This window comes from Lactuca sativa, chromosome 9 (assembly GCF_002870075.4).
Source record: "Lactuca sativa cultivar Salinas chromosome 9, Lsat_Salinas_v11, whole genome shotgun sequence".
In the NCBI taxonomy this organism is placed as follows: Eukaryota; Viridiplantae; Streptophyta; class Magnoliopsida; order Asterales; family Asteraceae; genus Lactuca; species Lactuca sativa.
Genome location: NC_056631.2, coordinates 35,913,912 through 35,930,633, shown reverse-complemented (window position 1 = coordinate 35,930,633; position 16,722 = coordinate 35,913,912). Strand labels below are relative to the sequence as shown.

The following is a 16,722-nucleotide window of genomic DNA, read 5'->3' as shown; positions in this document are numbered from 1 at the left end:
CAATCTCACGGGTAAACCAATTACCATGGTTCCCGACAAGGGAATATGTCAGCTCCCTATCGAAATCCAAATCTACAGGTTTTCTCTTGTTTGCCCGTATTATCTTTGATAATTGAATGTTTTTTGCTAGGCCTCTTCTTTTCTTAGGGAGCTCAGCTGAAAAATATAATTAAAAATATTAGTCATGATAACTTATAATAAATGGATAAAAATATCTAACAAATATATCATAATAAGACTTACCATCTTGTTCGTGTTGACCACGACCAAAGCCTCCGGGAGGTGGTGGATCCCCGGCTCCATCACCTCCATGTCCTAAGCCCATAACACCCGCCATCACGTAGAAGAGTATCGCCCAACTAAACCCCATATATAGCCTGCAAAATTACAATATGAATAGAATTTACACATATTACATATAGTTTTTTTTTTCCATATATAGCCCATAACATTGTAGTTTCCAAATTGCATACAAATACATACACAATATAACATCATACTTTTTTTTCCATTAATATTGCATCCTACTTTTTATTCAATTTTTTCCATGAACTAATTCATTATACAAATATAACCTTTATAAAAAATATCATTTAAGTCAGTAACAAAATGGTAAGAAATTAATAATTTCTAAAAATTAATTAATCTAAGGCTTACTTAATCTAAAATAAATCAATATTATAAAAAATATAAATAACTTTCTGAAATTTTACATTAAAACTTTGGATTCAATTTACACATATTACGACTAGATTTTTAATTATTTTTTAGAGCAAGGGACCAAAATCGTACAAATCAGAAGTTGAGGTTTGATCATATATATTTTGTAATGGAGTTTGGTTAAATCAGGAGGTTTGATACCTCCTGTATCCTCATCATCGTTCATCCCAAATGAGAAGCAAGAAAAAAAAATACAAATTAATGGCCTTGTGTTTATCATCTACCAACAAATCAAGAGATTAAAAGGGGATGGATGGAGTGGACTTAGGAAGAAGGAAGCTATAAACAATATAAAATGCATACAATCCAACAAATTGCACAAACACTTTTAATCTCAAAATTACTAACAATTTATCATAAACATAGCAACAAAACACGAAAATAATAGAAAATTGGAGAAATTTGACCTTGAATGTGGGCAATTTCGGTATTGAGCTCAAGGATCGCCGGTTTTCGAGGTTTTGAGGGAAGCTATGGCGGTCTTGTGGTGGCAGAAGGGGCTAGCACCGGTAATTTACCTTCGTCCTCCACTTAGTCGAAGTGATCAAACCGAGAAGCAGCAACAGAAACGAGAGAAGGAAAGGATACAAGCAGAGGAAAAAATGTCACCGAAAAGGAAACTGGAAAGGGTAATCTGTAATGGGTATTAGCGGCGACAAGCAATAGCGGCGACAGAAGGGTAATAGCGGCGACATCAGGGCAATCGCGGCGACACCTTTGGAGGGAAAAGTCAGCGCGTTTTCGCTTTCCTCTACAACCGTTGGATTGAAATCAAATCGGACGGATAGGGATAATTTGACACGGATCGCCGATTTTGAGCATTAGCGACGACGCCTTTAGCGGCGACGTGTAACACGTCAATTACATGTCGCCGCTATTGCTCTGCGTCGCCGCTAAAAGCGTCGCCGGTAATGCCAACATTTCTTGTAGTGTGAGACATATTTTAAATGATGTATTTTATGTACACAAAGACATCAATACAAGGGCTGACCTAGATTTTTTTAAGAGAGGGCAAAATAATTCAAATTCTTTTACCAGGGCAAAAAAAATTTGAAGAGTTATTTTGAAAGGGTCAAAATAATTATTGTTTATTTTTTAGCCATAGTACGCGTTCGAATAGTAGCCTTCGAGTAGGAGATCCTGAGTCAGAGTTCTACCCACTTGGACCCTGGTTCTCATCCATAATCTGTAAATGAGCTACACTTATTCTGCCCTCACGTAGTTTATAATTATAAACCCCGGAGTACGCGTTCGAGTAGTAGCCTTTGAGTAGGAGTTGTGCCCACTTGGACCCTGGTTCTCATCTATAATCTGTAAATGAGCTACACTTACTCTGCCCTCATGTAGTTTATAATTATAATCATATTCGTTGTTATGAACCTATAATTATGATTTATATGTGATTTTAAGTCATATATTGATTGATCTACTTACGGGAGAGGTGTTTAGAATGGTCACATCGGCTTGGTTGTTGGATATCAGAAAGACTATATGTTGAAATAGTCCTGCCTCCCGACTGTCCTGCTCGGCTTATCCTTAATTGATAGAACTATCAATATTCATTAGAATAATTGATAGGTCTAGATTCTCTCTAGTCGCGTAGAATATTAGACTAAGACTTAGTGATAATGATACTAGGTCACATCAAAGGAAATGTCGGTTGCTAGAAGCAAAGCTCTGCCCGAATTTTGAAGTCATCACTTTAACAAGTGAATGCATAGTTACTTTCAAGCTTACGCACATATATATATATATATATATATATATATATATATATATATATATATATATATATATATATATATATATATAAATGCTCAACTGCTATGTGTGCTATCTTTGTTGTGTTTAATGTAGTTGTACAAATATGATTACTACTTGATTATTGGTATGTTTAACATACTTAATAATATGATTGGATAGTAAGGGGCTGTGCAAAATAATAAATGAGAGATTGTGATAGGGTTGTGTGAAATAGTGGTTGCGATAAGACAGTCGTGTGAGATAATAAGTCGTGTATGTCATGTCTATCTCAAGTACTTCTGTACTACCGTGCTAAATCCAAGTACTTTATATTTTCGTGTCTGTCATGATCACACAAAAAGTATTAATGTAATGTCGTGTTGTCACGAGTATTATCATATCTTCGTGCCTAATCACCTAAGAATTATAGTTGTCCGTTGATAAAGATCATTTAGGAAATATCCCTCAAGATCATCATAATAGAATTAGTAAGTGAGAGTGATCAGAAATGGGGTAATTAGGTTAATCGAATGTTGATAGTTATAATTATTAAAAATTATAATATTATGGTTTGAAAACCCTATGTATTTCACCAAGTTTTCCAACCTAACCCACTAAGTGTCTTTGTATCATAGGAAACAATAATGATGATGCCTGAAAGATTTGAGGAACTTAAGACTATATTAAGATATTGTAAGTCTTCATTTATACTTATGTTTCATGTATCAGTTATGACATCCCAAGTTTTTAATAAATCAATGAAAAACATTTCTTCGGGAATATTTTATGGGACAAATCCCGCATTTGTAAATTAAAACTCTGATTTTAAAATAAGCAAAAACCGGTCTTTTCTGGCCGTGAAAAAATAGGGAATGTGACAGCTAGTTATGATCAATCATATACAAACGATGGGAGTTTCAATCGGGTGTTACAGCTTTAATTCTAATATTTGTTCATTTATAAATTTGATCCATGTAATGTGGGGAATTTTTTTTATAGCTACGGCCTATTTCAAAACCGAAGTTATAGTAGCAACAAAGAGATGGCGATGCGCCGGTGGAGGTTTTTGATGATGGTGGAGATAGGCGGTTGTGATTGTTTAGATACAAACGTATCATGGATGGGAGTTGTAACCGAGTGTTAGAGTTTTATTTCTAATTTTTGTTCATTTATAAAATTGATCCCTGTAATTTAGAAAGTGACAAGATAAATGAAAATCCGAACCAGGGGCACATCAGTCATTTTACTCCAACTTAACAGCTTATATCTTACCAAGTTAGCCCAAAGAACCAAAGTTTCAAGAAAATTAAATCATAAGGACGAGTCATGTAAAAATCGAAAAGCTTGACTAATAATGCAGATGGATGTATGTAAAGAACATGAACCAAAACTGTAATTTACTCCATCAAATGTTAGGTGGCAATTTTTTTGGGACAACAAATCTATACTACTGGGCTAGAAGCCCATTTGGCACATAAAAACTGCGGCACCAATGCTAGGAAACTTCCATGGAAACCCAGAGCAAAAGACAAGAAACGTACGAAGCATATGCCTTCGTAATCATATCTAGAAGCACATAGGCTTTAAATACACATCAACACCAAACCAGCAAACCCTTCTAGATTCTCATGTTTTAATATTCATTTAAATCCCTTTCAATCGTTACTTTAATAATTTATCGACGACTAAGTCGGCCTTGTGTATAGTCAACTCGAGTGACAGACATACTTTTCCATCATCAACCGTTTGGTGTTTATATACAAACCCAAAAACCAATAATATATGCCAGCATCGTTGTATTAATTAAAAGAAAAGATGATCAAGCCTGCTTCCCTCCTCTTCATGTTCCTTTTGATTACCAGTTATAGATTCCAGTCTCATCCTCTGATGACAGAAGCAAGACCACTCTCCATCATCCCTCAGCAAAGTAAGCACCAACGACAACCCAGAATCTGTGTTTCTAATTGTTTCTATATAAAATTACTTATGCTAAATAAAAGTTGTTTTGGTCACTTTTGCAGGATATCTAAGTAGTTTCGATACACTTGGGATGATATGTAAATGTTGTGATCTTCCTAAGAACGAATGCACAAGCAAATGGAATGGATCTTGTTCTAATATCCAATGCATTCCTTGGAGATTTCATTGACGTTTTTTCATATTTTTCATCCATGTATCATATATAGAATTTTTTTTTTTTTTTTTGGTTTAGAATTGCAGCTTTTTGCATATTGATGTGTAGTGTAGGAAGGAGATATCTTACTGATTCTCACCTTCTTATGGCTGGCTACAAAAAACATGATGGAAATTAGAAATATCATTTAGAAGACTAACAATATTGTAAGTACTTGAATAGATGATTAAGACCCACTTCTTGCGAGAACGTTTGCACACCACATGTATTTTATCTAACCATTAGTTTCGTTTTTTTATGTTTTTTTTTCATAACGTTGGATAATTAATTTATTTCAGTTCGTTATGATACAGTCGATGAAAACATATATAGAAGATAAATAGCGCATGAGAAGGCAAATATTAACTTGGCCTTTGCTTTTACTATTTAAGCTTCAACAATATTCATATATATCGAGTATATGTTTTAACAAATCTTTTGTCGTTGGTCTAGAAACTACTCATCAATTGAAACGTTCACCTAGTCATCTTTTAGAGGGCATGTAGAGAAGCAGTGAGTACAAAATAGCCAATAATAAGACATTCAACCAATAAAATTTACTTGCAATGATTTGATATAAAAGTTTATAAGAAAATAGCAAATTGTATCATCTGAACAGCTAGCCCACATAAACCCACCACACAATATACAAGTAGAGATCAAATTATCAAAACACTAGCAATATTTTCATATTTTGGATATATGTGAGGGTTCAAACCCAAATTTTCAGTGTGGTCGCGGAAGAGCCATATAAAAGTTTATAAAGAACAAGTTAATTTGTTCTATTGTAGTATTGTATATGATCTGAAACGAAACCAGGTCTTGGATAATGAGATGGGTGAAGAATAAGATGAAGTGTCAAATACATTGTCATGTAGATTGATTGTAGATATCATGTCAAGATATTCACTGATAAAGAGGTCACCTGAATACCTAATTACATTAATGAAACAATTTTTTGTATGTATAGATAGTGACATGCTATTTACAAATTATAAAAGCTGGATAACTTAGATGAAACAAATTAAAATAAAAAAATTAAGCTTCTACCCACGAATGAAATATAATAACAAAATAAAAGTGCAAACTTTACTTTCCTTTAAAATCGACCTAACTCCTACAAAATTTTCAATTTTGAACCATAAATAGCTCTACTTCCCAACCAACCATTCCTTGTACGAGGAGGCACATAGTGTGCCTGATACATACAGTACAATAGTACAATACAATACTGTGTACTCCTCAGTGTGCCTGATACATACAGTACAATAGTACAATACAATACTGTGTATCAGGCACACACTAAGCCCATGCTTCAACATGGTACTTTCCACCTCTCTCCAACATCCTCAACCACCTAACCGCCGCTTCTCTCTCCACCCCACTTTCTCTCTCCACAATCTCCTCAAAAGCCGCCAAAACATCCGCCGGCATATTACTCGAAGACCCCGCAACATAAACCGCCGCCCCTTTACTCAAAAGCTCCCACACTTTCCCACTTTGTTCACGCATCTTATGTTGTACATACACTTTTTGCGGTTGGTCTCTTGAAAAAGCAACATAAAACCCTCCGCCTTTTTCTTCCGAAAGTACCCCTCCATTTTGCGAATGGGAAACCCAAAAATCTTTATATAAGAAGTCATTATCCTCGTTTCGACATCCAAAAAAGAAAAGAATCGGTCCAGAATTACTTGCGTTTAAGGCCCGCTCCTCCACGAACCCGCGAAAAGGTGCACAACCGGTTCCGGGCCCAATAAGGATGAGGGGGAGTGAGGGGTGTGGGGCGGGGAGTGAGCCTTTGTGAAACCATGCTGGTATGCAGACTCCTGTTAAAAAAAATGAGCAAAAACAGTAAGGTGGTGTTTGGTATGATGGAATCGAGAAAGGAATGGAATGGAATTGCTGATTCCATACTTTGATGAAGATGAAGGGAAGCTAGCCAGTTGGAGCATAAACCGATGCGTTTCCTCTTAAAAGGAGTTGTCCATGAAACTATGCTGACTGTGAGGTGTACTTGATTCGGGTGAACATGAGGAGAAGAAGAAATTGAAAAGGCTCGTGTTTTCAATGGAGGAGTCAGCTGCACCAACCACTCAAATGGCATATCCACAGATGGGAAATCCTCGAGTACCTGTAACAAAAAGACCATATTGCCCTTCCTTCCTTCACCACCAAATAAAATAAATGCAAAAACTTTCTTTTTAGCAAAATAAAATTCAAAATATATATACCTCTAAAACAGTCCTTCGTTCTTTCTGATTGTATTGGTAGAGATCATCTCTTCCTTCTGGTGAGGCGAAATATTCAAGCCTCTCTTTTTCATGTTCAGCACTCGCAAAAAAACTCATGACCTACACGATATTGGAATGGAATGAGTCATTGCATTCCGTTTTCACGTTTGTTGGCGCGTAGGAATGGAATAGGTTTTCATATGAAATAGTTGGTTACTATAATTATATGACAATATGACATACATACACCCTTGTTTGATTATAACTAATGAACTTGTTATTAGTTAAAATACATCAATCTGTTACAAGTATGTGTTGGAATTATGTAGAAATAGTAGCATATAATAACACCAAAAGATTTAATCAGATATTTCACCTCAAAAAAGTAACGTCTGGGTGAAGCTGATGCAATATCCATAGTCAACTCGACAAATGTTTTTAGTTTTATGGGATCTTTTGAGGCACCAACACCATCTTCAAGAGAGTCTTCTTTATTTCTAGACTTAACCTGGAATTTAATGTCTAGATTATATGCTATAAATGGATTTTACAACTATTTAAGCAACATTACTCACAATGATATAGGATTCAGGGTTTAAATTACAGCGAGTCATGAATGCATCGATTGCTTCAGGGCTTTGTGAAGGAAGAATCTCAAGAACATCACCAACTTCATACTCGATAGTCTGAATAAAACAAATTAGAAACAATTTTATTAAGAGGGTTTCTTTCATGTAAACGGTTATATAATATTAACCAAAAAAAACAACCAATACATATAAGCTTGATAATACTTACAGATGAAAGTGGCTCAAATTCCAAATGGCGTACATCTTTGTCATAACTTGTTCTAGTAATTGGTTGATTTTTAACCTAAATCAAACAACAGTACAAATTATAAATTAACAAAAGAAGAACATAAAAAATACCAGGAAATTTCATCACTACCAGTTTCAAGAAGCAATCAGGTTTACTCTTGTCGTTTGACTTTTTTGCAGACAACATTGACCGACACCTCACTATATCCTTCTCAAGTAACTTCAAATCTGCAACAAAAAAATCAGTTACAGTAAATAAAATCTGAACTTTGAAGATTGAAAAATAGTGAAATTTGAAAATAAACAGGCTATTTACCAATTTGTGCTGAAGGTTGTGAATGCACTGCATTTGAGTCAAGATATGTGATTTCCACTTTTGGTTGACCAAGCATCTTCATATCAGACACAGAAATATTTAAACCTTTTGGGAAGAATTTTGGATTTTTATTATATAACATGGCCCATAAAGATGACATCCATGGATCTAAGGACCCTTCATATCTGCATAAGAAAATCATAGCAACTTTTTTTAGTTTACCTATTATATATAATACAGAAAGATTATGCAACAAAGTTGTATACTGGAAATGACAAAGATACCCTGAAGGATGTTGATCATCTCCCAAACCTCTTTCAAGAATTGTAGTTCCCCCGAGATCTGCAAGTCTTTTGTCAAGCTTCTTTGCAACAAACTGTAATTACATGACAATTTAAGTCTTTTCACAAATGTAATCTACAAAGATCACATGCATGATAACTAATTCAACTTACATTATATTTCTGATAACCAGAGTCTCCCAATCCAAATACTGTGTAGTTTGTTTTTTCGAGCCACTGCCTGTTTAAACTTCTTTGCAAAAGGAATGTCCAAAACGCCTAAATTTGGGTAATCAAGAATTAGAAAGAAGATAGAATAACAAATGAAAAGTTTGAAAGTTAAAGCAGTGATAAAGAACCAACCTTCATGGAATTGGGGGTGTCCCCTTGTCCAGTTGTGGACACCACAAAAATTACATATTCTTCACAAGGTAAGGAGCTCTGGAATAAGCAACAAGTAATATGCATAGCAGAAACACATAAAAAATTGATTATGAAATTGTTTGAATAAACAAAATAGAGGAACCAAATAATCATCGGAAAGTGTAGCAAGGGGGCGTATAATTTCATAAAGTTCACTTACGGGGTCAAATTCGTCAAGGGATAATATACGAATAGGGCAGCCTCTTTTTTCAGCTTCACGGCCTAATCGTTCGGCAGCATCTAACGCGTTGCCCGTCTCAGTGGCGTATAGAATCAACAGTGATCGAGATTTCTCCATTGCTATAAGAATTCAGAACTGTTATATTATAGTAGTCTTAAGCTGAGATTGAAACAGTATAGCACACGCCGGAAACGGCGTCGGATATTGCTCTTTCAATGTGTGCTTCGCGGGCCAGGGAAAAATTAGCAAGGTTTTTAGCGGATTTCGTCTGCCAGAAAAAATTTCCGGAGGCGTTTGGTTCACCAAAATCTTGTTAGAGAAAGAAAATAGATCGGGAGGCTCTGTTCATTTACTTTAGAGGGTTGAAGACAGCGTTGGTCGAAGATCGGAGGAGGACGGCGCTAGTGACAAAGAGATCGGAAGATTCTTTGTTCTGCTAAAAACTCTGGTCGGAGATGCGAAGAGAACGGCGCCGGTCGGAGAAGGCAGAGGACGGCAACAGGAGTTGCTACGGCTTTTTCTCTGTTGAAAACTCCGGTCACGAGAAAAGAGAAGAGAGTGCAGTGAAGGAAAACGAAGTAAATAGAAGGGTTCAGAGGGAGTGTAACCGCTGAATTGTTCAAAGGTTTTTATGGCCCCTCTGATTCGGCCTGATGTAGAATGATGACGGTTTTCCTATAAATTGTGTTGGGCGCCTTGTGGGTTAGCGGGTCAAAATATACCAACCCGAACACGACTTATTTAATTATAAAGGTCATGTGTTGACGGATTTGGAACATAAACTCATATATGACCCATCAACCCACTTATTTATATGGGTTCATAGGTTGGGGGTTCAAGGGTCAGATTTGAATTCGTGGGTTTGTAGGTCAAATTCCATAAATGGTCCAAAGTTTTCAAGTTTCAATTGTTGCTTTGATTATGTAGTAATGACAAACGGGTGGGGAAGGGAAGTCGACGGTAACGGGATTAAGATGGGTTTAAGATAATCCCTTATGATTATCAAGATGGAGGTCCAAGAATTTATGGAGAGGTCCAAGAATTTTAAGCTTCGATGGGTGCTTCGATTTTGCAGAAATAAAGTACGAAAATATATGGGAAGATGACAATGGGGTTTAAGAGTATCCACTATGATTATCAAGATTGTGGTTTAAAATTTTATAGGGTGGCTAGATTTTTAAGCTTCGATGGTTGTAGCGAATATTTAAAAAACGAAGAACGGACATGGAAGACAAGACGACCGGGGGAGGGGGAGGGGGTTAAGAGCAATCATTGTAACTATTAAGATTAAGATCCAAGAATTTATGGGGTGATCCAAGATTTTTAAGCTTCGACGGTTGTTTCGATTTTATAAAAATAAAGAACCGGCATTTTACAAAAATGAAGGTTTTAGAGCATTGATTGTGATTATCAAGATTAAGGTGCAATAATTTATGGAGTGACGTAAGTGAGCACCACCCCTCCGAGGACATGATGGAGCGGAACTGTTGATGTGACGTCTCTTTACACTAAGAGGCGTCTCCTCCATACCGATAGGCTTATATGTCATCAAAAATTATATGGTGAATAAATAGATAAAGTAGTCGGATCCATTTATAAATGCTCAAGAGTCAGGGAGTGTAGCTCTAGTTCTTTACTACCCCTTTTAATCCACATGCCACATAAACACACATCAACAGTTCTTTCTCTTCTTACTTCCAACATTCACATCCCTAAAAACTTGGAAATATATATCTCTCAACCGACACACTTTGGTACAACTTTTTATGCATCTATCAGAACAAGAGAGGGGGGGGGGGGGGAGCAACGAGTTAGGCAAACCGTCCAACCCACACAAATACGGTACCGCTTGGCCAGCTGATCGTACCCGCCCCCTACCCGTACGACTATGTGCATCCTTTAGGGTGGAGGGAGTCCATCCCTCCTAACCTAAATATGTGTTTGGTTGGTTGGAATGCAATGGAATTTGGGGGAAATAGTATCCAATTTCGCCACATTTCGATGTTTGGTTCAACTTTGTATAACGGAATTAAAATCCTAAATGAAAAAACCTTCCATCAAATAGGGGAAAACACTTTCCTTCCGGAAGATGATGAAATTAATTCTATGCTATGAAAGAAACTAGCATTTTACCTTATTACTTGTGTTATATTTCACAACATAACCCTATCTTTGTTTCTATGTTGCAACCGATACATCTGTTCTCCATATCTCATGACACAATCAACCATCATCTCCTATGTTCCACACCCGACTCCTTATCCTCATTTCAATGGATCCTCCAATGAAGCTTAAATCGCATCTATTCTCCATATCAAACGACGTAATCAGCCCTCATTTTCTCTGTTCTACACGGAGGAACATGGTTTTACACATTGTTGTAGTCATCTTGTTAGTGATCAAAAACCATATAGATAAACGACATATTAATCGTATTTATTCAAATGTAGATCCATAGGTAATACCACATGAAATAGTTTATGAGAATGACACAATGTCTATATCACAAATTAGGATGTCTAGAATATGTTTTAAAAAGTTATGGCATATTTTTGAAACATTTGGAGGCCTAAAATGAAGTAGAAATATGGATATCGATAAACAAGTTGTCATGTTTCTACATGTCCGTGCTCATAATGTTGCGTAATGTTGCTCGCTCGTAGTTATGTTGGAAAATTGTTGTTTGTTTATCATTGTGTTGGAAAAATTGTTGCTTGCTTATGTTTTTGTTGGAAAAATTGTTCCATTTCTAAAATTAATTGTGATACTTATCTATTGGTTTTTGTTATGTTTATAGGTATGATTTTTTGTTATGTTTATAGGTATGACAAATCAAATTAGAAATTATAAGACATGGACAAATAATGAAGAAACAAAACTAGTTGAAGTGTAGGTGAATATGACAAATGTTGGATTTAAAACCAGTAATGGTTTTACATCAAGTTATTTACAACACCTTGAGCAAGCATTGAAACAATCACTTCCTTAGGTAAGCCAAGTATCGAGTCGAAGTTAAAAACCATGGAAAGAGATTGACAATGCTTTAGATGTTAATTTGTATTTTGGATTTTTAAGTTTTATTGGAATATTTATCAGGATGTTGATTAGCATTTTGGATTTGTAAGCTTTTTGTATCTTCGATTCGATTGGGATGTATCGAAAGATTGTTTTGCTTTTTGGTAACGTTATTGGGATGTGAAGTGGAATGACTTTAAGTTATGATGTTTATTAACATGACTTTCGTAATATATTGACATATAAGTTAGAAAACAAAATAAAATTAAACAAAACAGATAAAAAAAATAACAATTCTGTTATTTTACATGGATTTCAATTTCATTTCCTACGAACCAAACGATATGAAATTGGATTCAAATTTCATTTTCTATCAACCAAATATGAAACTGATTCTTTTTCCGATTCCAATTCTTTCATTAACATTTTGCGAACCAAAGAGCATCTTATTTCTCATTTTCTCCTCACACTTTCATCTCTCCCATCCCCCAACACATGGAAATTCATCTTTCTCAAACCACACATTTTAGTACAAGCTTTAATGCATATGGTAAAAGTGGAGAAAAGAGAGGAGTGCAGGGGTTGAGCTAGCCAACCCGCTCAACCCACCAAAACCAAACCGTGGTCCGTGCCACCACGTGGTGGCGTTGGTAACCAAATCCGTGAATATATAGAAAAAAGGTTTATGGATGGTGGGATAAATTCATAACAAAATCAGCTATGCTTGGTAACCAAACATGTAATTTACCCTCAGACAAAACTTCAAAAATGGCCCCTATGGTTTTCAAAAATATCAAGTTTAGTCCCTAAGTTCAAAAAACCTCACAGATGGTCCCTGTGGTTTCAAAACTTTTAACAAATAGTCATTTTTATTAACTCCGTTAGCTTTTGGCCGTTAATTGAAGGGTATTTCTGTCTTTTCACTGTTACAGGGACCATTTATGAAGATTTGTCTTATTTAAAAAAACTAATTATTTAATATTAAAGGGTCTCTCTCTCTCTCTCTCTCTCTCTCTCTCTCTCTCTCTCTCAAACATCGAACCACCTTCTCCATTAGAATCGAAGTTGTTATCTGCTCCTTCTACCATCATCACCACCAGGTGACACCGGCCAAGGTAAGTGATTTCATGCCTTTACTCCGATCAAAACACACAAATCCACCGTCATCCCTTCCCTTCAGCAACCCCTTTATTTCGATTGTTCAACAGTAAAATAAGTATCTCCTACCTCCATTTTCGTTCCCTTCACCTTAGTTCTACCCTGTCACCACCATCAATCATAGTCCATGGTTTCTTTCAAAGAAGAGAGCAAACTAGCGTAAGATGGTGGAGTAGGATCAGATATTGTTTCTGTATTCATGTCTAGATCGCGAGATAACCTTCGGGTTCTTGGAGGAACCATCACAGCCATTTTTGGGTTGCTGGACTGTGGAGTTCTACCGGTGTTGTTGTCAATCTCTGCTAATGATTTCCTTCTATGACACAAAGGATCAGTCTCCCCTCTGTCGATTTGCTCTTGGCTTGGGTTGTCGGTGAAAACCTGAAGGTGTGTCCTCGCGGGAGATACATTTCGCTACACGTGAATCATCTTCACGGTACTGGTATTTGGTTCTTCTTTCTTTACTGCAAGACCTGTGGTGTCGCATTCTAGAAGAAGACGAAACCCTAACCTCCTCCCTGTGTCGGTGGTGGTGATTGTGCAGTGCCTCATCGTTTTCAGTCTTATCATCATTACCATCGTCATTCTTCAAACTAGTGTCCAAATCGGAATCGAAGCTCCTCTTGGAACGAGAGTATCTTCTTCTGCGATTAGGGTTTTGAGATCCGGAGGAATTACTCCGGCTCCTCCTGAACTCCTCCTGAACTTTGAGATTGAGCGTCACAGCGGTAGAACTAGGGTTTAACGCATTGGGGTCGTCTTCATCGTCGTGTCTTTTGAGTTCATGATTGATTTGGTGTTTGATGACGAAAATTTCCTTCTTGAAAACCTGTTGATCATTCTTCGTGTTTTGTGGTTGTTGAGGGCTCGATTTGAGGTCGGATTGCAGGAAGCAGGCTTAAGAGCGGTGGTTTTGGTGTTCTTGCTGAAACAAGCAGAGAGAGAGAGAGAGAGAGAGAGAGAGAGAGAGAGAGAGAGAGAGAGAGAGAGACCCTTTAATATTAAATAATTAGTTTTTTTTAAATAAGACAAATCTTCATAAATGGTCTCTGTGGCAGTGAAATGATAGAAATACCCTTCACTTAACGGCCAAAAAACTAACGGAGTTAACGAAAATGACTATTTGTTAAAAGTTTTGAAACCACAGGGACCATCTGTGAGGTTTTTTGAATTTAGGACCTAAACTTGATATTTTTGAAAACCACATGGACCATTTTTGAAGTTTTGTCTTACCCTTATGTGGAAGTGGACTCCTATGAAGACAACAGAGCCATCACCCACATCTTATATTAACGGATTAACCTCATACAAATGATCGAGACCGATAAAATGAACATATAAATGACCAAAATGAATAGGTAAAACATTTCTCTAGGTATTGTATTTCATCAAAAAAAAAATGGGTAGGTAACAGAAAGAAAAAGCAGTGTACTGAATTAAGAAACAGGAGTAGATGCCAATAAACCAAGAAAAACACACACAACTTAAATGGCAATCATCTCTATCAGCCTGCAACAAGTCGCCACAATCTACAACATATCTAAAGAATTCAGAACTTACTGTATATCACCACCACTCTGCTGCCACAAGTTAATGATATCAGTAGCTTGATTAAGAAGAATAATCACCTGCTTTTGAGAAATCCATGGCTTACTCTCGAGCATCACTTTAAGCTCTTCCCAAGCATCTTTCCTTGGCCAAAAATAGTAAGGACTTACTGGAATACTCCCGTATCCTGGAATCACTTGGTCTAGTGCTAAACCGATGTTTTTCTCCATCCAGATGAACTTCAACACTAACCTTGGTTTCTCCATCGGCTTCACAACCACTCCCAGCTTCTACAATTTCACCCAATTCAATTCAAAAAAATATCAATAAGCCTGATTTTGTCTTTTTGAATACAATTTTTAGGTTTCATATTCGAGTTATTGACTTTTTGAATAAAATCCTAGTAACAAACATCATATCGATTTACATTTCGTAAAGTAGTAGGTTTGAAACAGATAGGTTTTACGTAATTTTTTTCTCCCAGTGGAGCCCTATTTTGCAGACAATTAAGGAACACAGCATTAGATAGAAATTGAAGAGATAAATATAGAGATGAACTAAAACCTCAGATTCTAGGGGTGTTTCTGTTGCAATTGTTTCCGATACCGCCGCTATAGCAGGAGCACGGTTCCGAAATGTTGTGGAACCATGGATAAGTTTAGGGTGAGCAGAGAGCTTGGGTAGGTTGAAATTAAAGGTGTGGGGGTTGGAAGGGAGTGAGTCACCATGGAAACTTGTTGGAGTAGAGGGTTTGTAAGAGCAACTGCATATCATCCCTAATGACGATAACATCCTGATGAGATGTTGGAGACGACGAGAATGGGTAAGAAAATAATGGTTTACGGATTCTTCTGATAAAAAGGCTTCCTTTTTTCTTTCTTCTAATTGTTTATTTATTATAAAATTTTGAAATAATACACAAAGACAAATACAAAAATAAATCAATATACAAATTTGCATAGGAAGATAAGAAGTTTTTTTTCTACGTGTTTTTTTAGCGAACAAACAAAATGAATTATGATATGATTCATTTGTAAGAAGATTCATAAGAAAAAATTCTCAAAAAAACATGATAATGATACATTTATACAATGATTTTGTGTTATTCACTAAAATTGTCATAAAAATGAATATTTTTTTAATTTACTTAAAAATGAATCATGAAGATGTTTTTTTTGAATTTTTTTTTCTTGTGAATCATCTTACAAATGAATCATCTAGTGATTCATTTATTTTGTTCGTCACAAAAATATGTACAAAAAAAACTTCTTACCTTCCTACAAAAAAAAAATTCTTACCGATCTATATTCTGCTTTGTTAAGCCATTTAATCATACATATTTTTTTTTGGAAAATTGATTAATGTAACCCTTATAAATGATCATTTTAACAAAAATAACCAACATTTTTTTTGTAAAATTACAACTTGCTTCGGAACACATAGCATTTAGAGTTGTGGTCTCTGTTCCAGAGTATATATTCTGGAGTTCTTACTCTAGATTATAACATCGGTTTTTTTCGTCTCTTTTATATATATACACACGTCCATATGTGCTTAGAACCTTACCTTCAACCAAGTAATTTGTAATTATCTTCTATAAAACTGTTTCAAAATGAGTTTCTCAGAGAGTCCATTCAAAAAAGTTTTAACAACATGTTTGTTTACCTTCACAACCTTAGGCGAACTAACATATTTACACTTACATCAAAATTGATTTGATGGATCGTTTCGAAACTTGTTTTGTGGCTATTGGATGGGTGGTATATTTGTTTTTTGTACTTTTCTATTGTTTCTTTAAAATTGATAATGTTTCTACATCTAAATTAAGTTGCTTTTGTTCCCAAAAAAAACAGGTCCATGCATTAATAGGCTGCTTCTTGCATTTGATCTTCATAGTCAGTGTCCCTCTTTGTCACACCCCCAAACCGAGATGGTGGAAACATTCGGGGGCAGAGGACGTCATGTACAGTATCATAACAATGCACAATAGTAAAATAAGCAGCAACATCCTATAGTTAATATATGTGTGTTCTTTGTATAGTTGTATGACACCAAAAATGTATAGAAAAATATAAAAGACAAGTCTTGAACATGCTCCATTTTCTCAAAAATCTA

General features: G+C 35.8%; 2 protein-coding genes and 1 long non-coding RNA gene across 4 annotated transcripts; 1 reads left to right on the top strand and 2 right to left on the bottom strand.

The window, feature by feature from the left end:
* The first annotated feature begins 3,869 nt into the window (after window positions 1-3,869).
* On the top strand, window positions 3,870-4,846 carry LOC111911176 (uncharacterized). Its single transcript, XR_002856786.3, has 2 exons — window positions 3,870-4,390; window positions 4,485-4,846. It is a non-coding gene; the product is annotated as an uncharacterized LOC111911176 (long non-coding RNA).
* An 854-nt stretch (window positions 4,847-5,700) lies between these two features.
* Window positions 5,701-10,634, bottom strand: LOC111911173 (NADPH-dependent diflavin oxidoreductase 1). 2 transcript variants are annotated; one of them, XR_006186772.2, is made up of 13 exons: window positions 8,866-10,634; window positions 8,646-8,723; window positions 8,457-8,561; window positions 8,286-8,377; window positions 8,002-8,186; window positions 7,816-7,913; window positions 7,666-7,740; window positions 7,443-7,553; window positions 7,244-7,375; window positions 6,868-6,987; window positions 6,551-6,767; window positions 5,888-6,462; window positions 5,701-5,834 (listed from the first exon to the last, which is right to left on the bottom strand). XR_006186772.2 is itself a non-coding variant. In XM_023906958.3 (12 exons), the coding sequence occupies exons 1-12, from the start codon at window positions 9,001-9,003 to the stop codon at window positions 5,939-5,941; spliced, it is 1,875 nt and encodes a 624-aa protein (XP_023762726.1). In that variant the 5' UTR covers window positions 9,004-10,631; the 3' UTR covers window positions 5,701-5,938. The 2 variants fall into 2 exon arrangements, 1 of the variants encoding a protein (XP_023762726.1); XM_023906958.3 differs by having other exon boundaries at window positions 5,701-6,462; window positions 8,866-10,631.
* A 3,780-nt stretch (window positions 10,635-14,414) lies between these two features.
* On the bottom strand, window positions 14,415-15,490 carry LOC111911175 (30S ribosomal protein 3, chloroplastic). The gene is made up of 2 exons (XM_023906960.2): window positions 15,172-15,490; window positions 14,415-14,897 (listed from the first exon to the last, which is right to left on the bottom strand). Exons 1-2 carry the CDS (start codon window positions 15,397-15,399, stop codon window positions 14,616-14,618), a joined length of 510 nt encoding a protein of 169 aa, XP_023762728.1. The 5' UTR covers window positions 15,400-15,490; the 3' UTR covers window positions 14,415-14,615.
* Between the last annotated feature and the right edge of the window lie 1,232 nt (window positions 15,491-16,722).